Below are 11,979 nucleotides of genomic sequence, written 5' to 3' on the forward strand. Positions count from 1 at the left end.
ATGCAGCCCAACTGTGTGTAGCGTGCATACCGCTCCTAAGTTGTTTTTAACTTGTGCTGCTGCAGCAGTGCTCTTTAGTGAATCGAGGCCTATGGGCTGTATGCTCTACACTGCATCAAGCACAATTACATGCGTAAAATGTTATGCGCGATGAGTAGAGCAGAATGCATTGCATGCATTGTATCGCATTCTTCTCTACTCATCCTGCAGTAAGGCTCTACGCACGCTATTCCCCTTGATGCAGTTTAGTGCATGCACCCCTATACATCCATAGGGTGTCAATTGAGTGAGTTGCTCTGTGATCAAATGGGGTTCTCCTTTCTGACTGAATGCGGTGTTTTTCCTACTCAGATTTGAAGCTCAGATTGGCACATTTGAGGTAACTGGAATGCCACAGGCCAGGGATATACCATGTCTCTTGTCATCTCGGAATACCATAACAGACAATACTACTTCACTCTTGAGCCTCATGTTTGAAACAAATCCCCTGGATGAAAGTGCAGACCAACGGCTTATAGTGGATTCTCAACCACTAGAAATAATCTATGATGCTGTAAGTACAATCAGAATAAATGGCTGGTAATTACTAGATATGCGCTTTCTTTTCTTTTAGCAGCAGCTATGTTACTTAAAGCACACCTGATGTTAGAGGCATATGTAGGCTAACATATTTATTTCCTTTTCACAATGCAAATTGCCTGACTGTCCTTTTGATCATTTGCCTCTTATACCTTTTGCTATAGACCCCGAACAAGCATGCGTATCAGACATTTCTGACTGAAATTTGACTGCGTAAGCTGCATGCTTGTTTTAGGTGTTTGATGCAGTCACTACTAATGCCAAAGAGATCAGCACGACTGCCAGGCAACTGGTATTGTTTAAAAGGAAATAAATATGGCAGCTTCCATTTAAAGCGGAACTGAAGACTCCCTTAAAAAAAAAAAAGTTTCACTTACCTGGGGCTTCTGCCATCATCCTGCAGCTGACCTGTTCCCACGCCATTTCAAAACGATCCTCTGTTCCCCCGCCGCGCCTCGTTTTCACTTCACGCAGTGGGTGCTTACTGCTCCTTCTTGGCAATGGCCGCGCAAAACCTCATTCACGCGCGTACTGCACAGGAGCAGTAGAGATTTTCTCGTACGCTCCTGGCTACGGGAACGCGTACAAAGGTATGTGTGGCCAGGGTGCAGTGGACTTTGACTTAGAAGTCGGCATTCACTACGTGAAGAAAAGTGAGATACGGTGGGGGATCGGAGGATCAATTTGAAATGGCGTGGGTACAGGTCGGCTGCAGGGGGCTGGCTGAAGCCCCAGGTAAATTAAACTTTTATTGGGGGGGGGGGGGGGGGGGGATTCTCCAGTTCTGCTTTAACTTCATGTGTACTTTAACTGTGCTTAATTTTTATTTACATGTTTATCATTCTTAATTCTAGAAAACCATCAATAGTTTGGCAGATTTTTTCCGTCCACCACAAGATGTCCATCTTGAACAACTGACATCGGCCACTTTGACTAAACTGGAGGAGTTTAGAGATAAGACATCAACTGGTAAAACTTTTTTTCACTTGTTTTTCTCTTTTTTTATTTTTTTTAAACATTGTTTTTGTATTATTAAAAAATAACAATAACAAAAAGTTTAACACTGTTACACAAAACTGACATATACAGTGTTATCAAAGCCCTTCGCCATGCACAGATCCACATACCGGTATACCATTGTATGGCATAGTTATCAGAGTACTGTACATAAATGTTACATTTTTTGTGAAATTGGACTAAAAGTTCTGTATTGAAATGCAAATAGTGTCAAGTAGTGACTAGGGATGGTCAGTGAGATGCAAATAATTTTGAGTTGATGCTGGAGTATGGAAATATTGTATGCACATTTATGCAGCTTGAAAATGGACAAATCAAATTTTACCTCCGCAGGATTTGGTTTATATTCAAGCTACATACATTTCCATACCAAATTTGCATAATGCTGAATCGGCAATAAATTATTTGTGTCTCATTGACCATCCCTATTAGTGCCTGCAGTTTAATGAAATTGCTATTTACCCCTAAGTACTGAAGTATGTATTGTGGTGATTGTTATGATTAATAATTTAATTTGTTGAAAACCCCAGGTCTGCTCTACATAATAGAGACACAGAAGGTTCTCGATTTAAAAATCAACCTGCAGGCTTCATACATCCTTGTTCCCCAAAATGGGTTTTACGAAAGCACCTCAAACTTGCTTATTTTGGATTTAGGTAGCTTATCGGTAAGTATATGCAATCTGATTCTCGCATGCTATTTTTATTAATAATTTTTAATGCTTGTGAAAAATTACAGAAATGTTGATTTTTAAAATACTGATAAAGGTGAGGAAATTTGTAACATTACATTAAATAACATTACATTTTTGTTCTTTTATCTTTTAAGATGACCAGCAAAAGTCGTTCTAACCTCCCTCGGCTGAAAATAGGTCAGAGCAGCATTGAAGATATTATGTCTCGGGCCTATGAGAGTTTTGATGTGCAACTCAGCAGCATGCAGCTGCTGTACAGCAAGCATTGTGAGTTATTTGCCACATTTTCACAAAGTTATGCTGACGTAATGCTAGGAACAAAAGGAAACCGTAATCTTGTAGTTTACGCTCATATTTGCTCATTGTTTGTTTCTTAGCTGAGGATTGGAAGGATGCTCGCAAACAGAAACATTCTGCTCAGCATATCTTGGAGCCAATGGATCTTAGAGTGGACTTCAGTCGAGCCATGGTGGTCACTGACTCAAGAATGCCTAAGTAAGTTTAATTCTTAAAGAGGATCTCCATCCAAAAAAGAAAAATCCGTCTGCGCTGCTGTAATGAAAAGTTATATTTTACCTCCGGAGTCTTGTCCCACGAAGCAGCCCCTGCATCACTCCACTTCCGCTGCTTGGACCCGCCTTCCCTCTCTCCTCCGAGCAAAAATGCCCTGCAATTTAATGCAGTAAAAAGCTTGGTGTTTTTCTTGTCCAAGCGGCGGAAGTGGATTAATACAGGGACTTTGGGGCTGCTTCGTGGGACAAAACTGAGGAGGTAAATATAACGTTTCATTACAGCAGCGCAGACGGATTTTTCTTTTTTGGATGGAGGTCCTCTTTAATCAATGAAACAGCATGGATGCAATGCGTATTCTAATACTAGGAATTGGGAATGGTCGGAAATGCCCATTTCTGATTCCACTGAAATTCTAATTTCTCCCGATGCCAAATTCCAATTTTCCAATGGCAGTACAATGCAGCAGGACAAATAGACCCTTCACCAAGAATTGCACTCGGAAAACCCAACAAGACCTAAAATGATAAGGGTTGGCTGGTTCCAGTCTCACTGTAAATGTAGATTGTTGTGCATGGAAAAAGAAAAAAAAAAGGGTCGCAAGAAAGTTTATGATGGAAATCAGGGTTTGGAAAGATAATGATGACATGGCTATATTTGAATAAACATACAGTATTTTTTGTTCAAGAATAAATATATATTATTGTATATGGAAAAATTAGACACTCCCTGAAAATAAGCCCAATTGCATCTTTTAGAGCAAAAATGTATATAATGGTGGCCATACATGGTACAATAAAAATGTTCGATTATCCCATTTATTCGATCTAAATGATCGAATCGAATGAAAATTGAAAATATTTTTTTTTTCGGACCAAGAAATTCGAACGATTACCCCATTTTTCCGAGAAAAATTAGATCGGACATGCTGAAAAAAATCTTTATATGCGATCTAACGGAATAATCGAACTAAATTATCTAATCGAAAAAATAAATAAATAATTGTACCATGTATGGCCACCATAAGACCCTGTCTTATTATTGGGGGAAAATTGTATATGGAACAACAGGAGCTTTTACTAAACAACTTATCAAACAATTCACTAAAGCTATTACTGTAAAAGTAAAATTATCGACTAGTGAGGTAAATTCCTGACCTTTGCGATAAATACTTCACACAGCACATGTCTAATGTCAATTCACAAGGATCAGAGCTGGACTTGCCATTAACTAACCATTACCATGCGACAACATTCACAGACCAGCCAGACAATAGGAAAAGCCTCCTGGTTCCTGCTTCCCACCTGTTTGATCCGATGTCCTGGCCGGAAGGACATCACAAAAGAAAAAATGAGTACCGTTCATCACAGACTACCCAGCAAGCTTATGGTGAACCAGTACTGCTAGGAGTGTGTAAGGGGCTACAAAGGACCAAAAAGCGCTCTTGCTAAAATGTTATGCAAAACAAGTTTGCCTAGGGCTTAGTGAATTGAAGCAAAATTTTCCGGTCAATTACCAAACTTTTTACGCATGTAAAGAAATCTTAGTGAATTTGAAAAAAGAGAGAGAAATGTGAACAACCCATAGTGAACTGACCCCAGACACTTAACATACTTGAAGCGGACCCAAACCTTTGCACAGCACACAGTGAAAAGTATTTTTTTGCATTACCGAATGCAGTAATGATTAGTAAATTGACACCTATGTGGGTAACAAGGAAATTCAACTAGTTATTCTTGAGTCTTGTGTAACAGAAAAGCAAATATGACTTGCATGGTGACAACAGGAAACAAACATGAGAGAACCTCTAAACTCTTAAACTTCTAATGTTTAACAACTTCACCCCCCCCCCCCCGTTGCTAAATTTCTCCGTCCCTCTGCGCACTGCTTCACCCCCAGGGACGGAGAAAGGCGCACTCGTTTGTCTACTGGCTGGGAGTGTGCGGGGAACTCGCGCGCACACTCCAGCCAGCCAGCACAGCAGGTGACTAATTGGATGTTAGGAACAAGCGTTCCTAAATCCAATTAGACTCGCCGATTGTGAATAGAATGAAGACTGCTTCAAACAGAGGCAGTCTTCATTCATAACAATGAATAGTAAACAAACGTGCAGCGCGCGCGCGCACACACACCCCCGCTCTGCAGTGCAATGATTGGTTATGGGGACCCCAGTCCCCAATAACCAATCATATCACAGAAAATAAAAGAATGGAAGCAGCGCTGAAACGTAAAAATTGCGCTGGTGTTTCAGGGGTAAAACCCCTCCGTTGTGAAGTGGTTAATATTTCTTAAAAGCTGTTAAAAAAAATCATATTTAAACAATTCTGGTCAAAAAAAGTTTGTGGTTAAATTTGAAGGACTTATGCTTTTTTCAACTCCAATAACGATGTTATTTTAATGATGTTTAGAAATAAGGATGCACAAACACTCCTTGCTATTGGTGCATGTTTAAACCACCAGAGCACAAGGGTATATACCGGTAAACTAATTCCAAATGACCCGCATGCTACACTTCAACTTGCATAGCAATAATACATCTTTATACCAAATAAAATGAATTGTTTGATTATACAAACATCCCTTGCAACATTTCACAGGGTAATCCTTTCATTGATTCAAAATTTCCAACGCGTTACTAATCAGTTGCGTTCGTGGTAAGAGTCCCGCAATGGGTATCATGACAAGATCGGCAACGACAGACACTGGCCAAGATCAAGTCTTCAAACCAACATGTGTACCATCTAGAATGTTGCAAGTGAAGTTTGTCTTATCCAGCAATTCACTTTATTTGGAAAGTGACTAAGATGTACTATTGCTATGCAAGTGGAAGTGTAGTATGTCAATCATGTGGATTGTTTTACTGGCATTTTATTGATAAATGAGGTTTAAAGAGACACTGAAGTAAAAATAAATAAATTATGATATGATTTGTATGTGTAGTGCAGCTAAGAAATAAAACAAGTGCAGAGACATAAGTAATATTGTTTCCAGAATGGGAAGTGTTAAGAAACTCCAGTTATCTATGCAAAAGAGCCATTGAGCTCCACGACTGTCAAAGTCGCAGAGAGCTGTGTCTTCTGAGGCTTATTATCTCAAGTGTCAGTCACGGTATTGTTGTTTTTCCTGCAGAGTACAGTTCACAAGTTCGCAAGTCTGCTCTGTAAAATAATTTAGAATGCTGAGTAGTGTGTAAACTGCAAATATTAGAGGATGATGCAATGTTATTAAAAAAAACTATATAACTGAAAATAAAAATATTAGAATATTTTCTTTGCTACTAATGTTCTAGTAATTATCTGTACTACACAACCAATTCATTAGATCATTTTTTCCCCCGCTTCAGTGACTCTTTAACTTCCGTTTCTTTTTCTCTTTCAGATTTAAGTTATTTGGAGAACTTCCTTTGCTTTCTGTACGGATATCAGACCAAAAGCTCAAAGGGGTGCTAGAACTTATTGACAGCATTCCAAAACCAGAGAGTCCTCCAGCGCCACTTGCCTCTCCCCAAAAAATTTCGGTTAGTATGTACAACATGTGTTGAAGGCACAGCATATATACATTTTATATGCATTTATAGTTAGTCTTTATTTTTATATCCTTGCATTTAGAGTGTTTTCCTTTGTTTCTTGTTTTTTTTTTCAGGATAACTTAGATTATTCATTTAGCAGTGAGTGTGATTTGGATTCATCTTCAGTTGTTTTGCCAACAAATAGCCAAGTGGCTACAGTGGAGGAAATAATTATTTGACCCCTCACTGATTTTGTAAGTTTGTCCAATGACAAAGAAATGAAAAGTCTCAGAACAGTATCATTTCAATGGTAGGTTTATTTTAACAGTGGCAGATAGCACATCAAAAGGAAAATCGAAAAAATAACCTTAAAGAGAATCTGTATTGTTAAAATCGCTCAAAAGTAAACATACCAGTGCGTTAGGGGACATCTCCTATTACCCTCTGTCACAATTTCGCCGCTCCTCGCCGCATTAAAAGTGGTTAAAAACAGTTTTAAAAAGTTTGTTTGTAAACAAACAAAATGGCCACCAAAACAGGAAGTAGGTTGATGTACAGTATGTCCACACATAGAAAATACATCCATACATAAGCAGGCTGTATACAGCATTCCTTTTGAATCTCAAGAGATCATTTGTGTGTTTCTTTCCCCCATGCACTGAAGTTTCAGGCTGCTCTTTTCCTCTTGCAAACAGCTTTGCCCTTGTTTGTAATTCCTCAGTATGTGAAAGCCCAGCCAGCTCAAGGACGATTTATCCAGCTGATTAGAGCAGCTTCTCTCTTCTCTCTTATCTAAATAACACACAGGCAGTGTGCATAGAGGGGCCAGAAAGGGTGAGTTCATAGCAGAACCACAACACTGAAGAACTTGGCAGCCTTCCAGACACAGGCCGACAAGTCTGACAGGGGAAAGATACATTGATTTATTACAGAGACTGTCATAGTAGAAAGTGCTGCAGTAAGCCAGAACACATTCGAATAGCTTTTGGAACATGTAGGATGATAAAAAACAGGATGCAATTTTTGTTACGGAGTCTCTTTAAATAAAAGATAGCAACTGATTTGCATTTCATTGAGTGAAATAAGTTTTTGAACCCTCTAACAATAAAAGACTTAATACTTAGTGGAAAAACCCTTGTTTGCAAGCACAGAGGTCAAACGTTTCTTGTAATTGATGACCAAGTTTGCACACATTTTAGGAGGAATGTTGGTCCACTCCTCTTTGCAGATCATCTTTAAATCCCTAAGGTTTCGAGGCTGTCTTTGTGCAACTCTGAGCTTGAGCTCCCTCCATAGGTTTTCTATTGGATTAAGGTCCGGAGACTGACTAGGCCACTCCATGACCTTAATGTGATTCTTCTTGAGCCACTCCTTTGTTGCCTTTGCTGTATGTTTTGGGTCATTGTCGTGCTGGAACACCCATCCACGACCCATTTTCAGTTTCCTGGCAGAGGGAAGGAGGTTGTCGTTCAGGATTTCACGATACACGGCTCCGTCTATCTTCCCGTTAATGCGATTAAGTTGTCCTGTGCCCTTAGCAGAAAAACACCCCCAAAGCAAAATGTTTGCACCCCCATGCTTGACGGTGGGGACGGTGTTTTGGGGGTCATAGGCAGCATTTTTCTTCCTCCAAACACAGCTAGTTGAGTTAATGCCAAAGAGCACTATTTTGGTCTCATCAGACCACAGCACCTTCTCCCAGTCACTCACAGAATCATTCATTGGCAAACTTCAGACAGGCCTGCACACGTGCCTTCTTGAGCAGGGGGACCTTGCGAGCCCTGCAGGATTTTAATCCATTGCGGTGTAATGTGTTTCCAATGGTTTTCTTGGTGACTGTGGTCCCTGCTAATTTGAGGTCATTCACTAACTCCTCCCGTGTACTTCTAGGATGCTTTTTCACCTTTCTCAGAACCATTGACACCCCACGAGGTGAGATCTTGCGTGGAGCCCCAGAGCGAGGTCGATTGATGGTCATTTTGTGCTCCTTCCATTTTCGAACAATCGCACCAACAGTTGTCACCTTCTCTCCCAGCTTCTTTCTAATGGTTTTGTAGCCCATTCCAGCCTTGTGCAGATCTACAATTTTGTCTCTGACATCCTTGGACAGCTCTTTGGTCTTTCCCATGTTGGAGAGTTTGGAGTCTGCTTGATTGATTGATTCTGTGGACAGGTGTCTTTTATATAGGTGACTAGTTAAGACAGGTGTCCTTAACGAGGGTGACTAATTGAGTAGAAGTGTCTAACCACTCTGTGGGAGCCAGAACTCTTAATGGTTGGTAGGGGTTCAAAAACTTATTTCACTCAATGAAATGCAAATCAGTTGCTATCTTTTATTTAAGGTTATTTTTTCGATTTTCCTTTTGATGTGCTGTCTGCCACTGTTAAAATAAACCTACCATTGAAATGATACTGTTCTGAGACTTTTCATTTCTTTGTCATTGGACAAACTTACAAAATCAGTGAGGGGTCAAATAATTATTTCCTCCACTGTATATCTCTGGCCAAAATGCTGCGATCATGTGTTTTTAAATTGTATGCAATGTACTTTTTGATATGCACTTTCACCCGGGCACCTTTACCCCTGACAAAACCTTTCCCAGGGAGTTGAAACATGTATGGTTGTTTAATTTGGGTTAATGCTGTATTATCTAGTGCAAGCAAAGGAAATGCAATTGTTCTTTTGACTGTTGCCCTGATTTATAACCCTATAGGGTCCTATACTTATGCTAGCTAGTTTGTAGTTACTACATATGTTCACTCTCCTTGCTCTGAAGCTAAAGTTGAAGCTGAAGTTAAAGAGACTGAAGTCTCTGTTTTTTTACCTTCTTTTGTTTAACAATCCTCTTCAGGTTTAATGCCAGAGTTAAATCGCCGAATCCCCGTGGCAGAGGAGTGATATATTACCAGAGATAAGTCCTGCCAAGCTCCTGGGCTCACAGGGTTTTACTTCCTTGATGAGGCAGAGCTTTACACTGTAGCTCTGTCTCCTCCGCAGTCAATCTCTGCTGATCGCCGCCTCCCCCCGCCCCTCTGTCTTCTTTCCCTGAGGTGGGCGGGGAGGAGGCAGAGATCTGCAGAGATTGATTGTGGAGAGGCAGAGCTACAGCTCAAAGTTCAGCCTCTCCAGGAAGAAAAGCTCTGCGTGTCAGGGCAGCATGATCTGCGTCCTGCACAGTCTCAAAACTTTGCATGGCATTTTCTAAGTAATAAATCACTCCTCTGCCGCGGGGATGTGGCAGTTTAACTCTGGCATTAAAGCTGAAGAGGATTGTTAAACAAAAGAAGGGAAAAAAGAGACTTCAGAGTCTCTTTAAAATAAGTTATATTTTATGCCTAGTGCACGCCATGCACTATTCCCATCAGAATGATGGGTTGAATCAATCATTTCCTACGGTCCAATCAAGTTTCCGATCGATTTTTCTATCACTTTTTCAAAATATTGATCGGAAACCTGATTGGACCTGTAGGAAATTATTAATTCAACCCGTCGATCTCACAGGCATTTGACTATCCTCTGTAAAAAGATCATACCAATAGCATTTAACTTTTTTTTCCATAATATACTGTAATTCAGAACGTCCTGTATGTTACGGTAATGAAAGCTGATTCTTATGTATGTGTTATATGCTCTTTTGCATGTTGATGAAGATTCAAAAAGCTTCTGCACTGAACACACCACAGATTATATCAAGACGTCCTATTCTAATGGATATCCAGTCAATCATTGATTCTGGTAATGTCATACAATTAAAATTATAACCTGTATAAGTGTTCTTTGCTTTTGTAATGTTCTTTTTTTTTTTTTGCAATTTGCTATTTCAAAAGTTTTAAAAATTTAATTTTTTTTCAAATTTTGGTTGCAGTAACTGATATATATATATTTTTTTTATGATCAATGCAAAACTAGTAATCCATGCACAATCTGGGCCCTGGATACCTGAAGGATTTGTTGCAACTGCATCATACCTTCCACGATCTTACGATCTTAGATCAAAAGGATAACTTGGTCACTGCCAGATTCCATCTCAAAACCTTTGAAGCCAGAGCCTTCTGTCATGCTACCCTTATGCTACGTACACACATGTGATAACGATCGTTCGTTGTCAACGACGAACAAACTTTTAATTGATGAAAGAACGACCTAAGTAAAGTTAGTTTTTTAAAAGGTGTGTAACGATCAGATCGTTAGAACGAACGTTACATCACAGAAATCAACTATTGCGCTTGTGCATAAAAATGAAAAGTTCCATGGAGAAATAGTGAAATGTGCATGTCAAGCCTAGTACGAACGACCGTTCCCAACGATGTACTACTTTTGCAAACGATCGTCGTTGGAAAAAATCCGCCAAGATAGATCGTTCATTTTTAACGATTTAGCTCGTCCGTCGTTAGACTTAATGGTCGTTGACTGCTTTTTTTTAAACGATCGTCGTTTGAAACGATCGGGGAACGATCGTTTCAAACGACTATAGTCGCATGTGTGTACGCACCTTTAGTCTTTGGAACTCCCTGCCATACACAACCAGGATAAATCCATCCTAGAAGTATTTAAGCTACCTATTTAGCATTTACAAACACCTTAATATTTCCTCTGCAACATAGTCCACCCTGGGACTATGTATTGATCTGAGACCTATCTATGCACTTTGAGTCCTATGGGAGACTGTACTGTAAATATGATACAAATTCCAGGCTTGAAAAGAAGTGTAATTTGTGTTATGGCAGTTTTGGAAGTTAATAACTAGCTGCAAGTTGAAATGAAAAGGTAAATTTAATTAAATGGAATTACAAAAGTTTGTGCAGGACTGACACAATTTATAGCATTTTTTGTGTGAAAGTGGAATTTTGCTTGAAGTTTGTACAGAATTAGTTTGTGTTGGAACCCCTGTCAGGTTTCTTATTACTTTATTTTTGTGTGAAAGTGGAATTTTGCTTGAAGTTTGTACAGAATTAGTTTGTGTTGGAACCCCTGTCAGGTTTCTTATTACTTTATTTTTTTCTCATTGGAGAGATTATGCTCAGTAATGGTAGCTTGTTTGAATGTGTCATACACTAATAAAATGCATTATTTAAAATAGATATTTTGCATATTCAGTAGTGGTGCATTGTGGGTAACTTATAGCTGAATTATTTAAAGATTCCTTCTTTTTTAAGAAGGCAAATTACACCAAGCTTTGCTTTTTTTTAGTAGGAGGCCTTTTTGGTCCCTTTTATCCACCTATACATTCTTAGTGTTTTTGGTCACCCTGAGCTGCTTGGTTACTCTGTTGTACTGGTCCAAGCCCCATCTCATACAGCCATATCAATCCCTGACATGTACTGATGAGGACCAAAAGCCCAAAAACAGGCTGTCTGCATGTGGGCTTGATGTGGCTGTGTAGTATTTAAAGCTATAGGCTTGCTATACACCAGCAGTTTTGGATGCTTGCCTGGTTTACAGGGGCGAATAGAGATCATTTGCATATTCAGTAGTGAGTAACCACAAATGTTCATTTATGTCTGTATAGCTGAAATAGAGCAGAATTTGTAGAGAGAGAGGCATGGGGAAGTTGGCAGAGGAGAGCAAAGTCAGTAATAAATTATAATTGCATTAAAATCACAAAACAATTTGGGACTGTACTTGTTGTAAGTACGTTTATTGAAGCTTTTAACAACTTTGTGGTCTTGT

General features: G+C 39.4%; 1 protein-coding gene across 1 annotated transcript in view; it reads left to right on the plus strand.

The window, feature by feature from the left end:
• VPS13A (vacuolar protein sorting 13 homolog A) overlaps positions 1–11,979 on the plus strand; it is a 192,671-nt gene that overhangs the window by 84,055 nt on the left and 96,637 nt on the right. The window contains exons 18-24 of the mRNA XM_068236705.1: positions 352–553; positions 1,434–1,548; positions 2,127–2,263; positions 2,425–2,557; positions 2,668–2,785; positions 6,179–6,317; positions 9,960–10,044. Coding sequence (XP_068092806.1) covers positions 352–553; positions 1,434–1,548; positions 2,127–2,263; positions 2,425–2,557; positions 2,668–2,785; positions 6,179–6,317; positions 9,960–10,044 — 929 coding nt within the window. The remainder of the gene's footprint in view (positions 1–351; positions 554–1,433; positions 1,549–2,126; positions 2,264–2,424; positions 2,558–2,667; positions 2,786–6,178; positions 6,318–9,959; positions 10,045–11,979) is intronic.

Source organism: Hyperolius riggenbachi, chromosome 1, assembly GCF_040937935.1.
Source record: "Hyperolius riggenbachi isolate aHypRig1 chromosome 1, aHypRig1.pri, whole genome shotgun sequence".
Taxonomy (NCBI): domain Eukaryota; kingdom Metazoa; phylum Chordata; class Amphibia; order Anura; family Hyperoliidae; genus Hyperolius; species Hyperolius riggenbachi.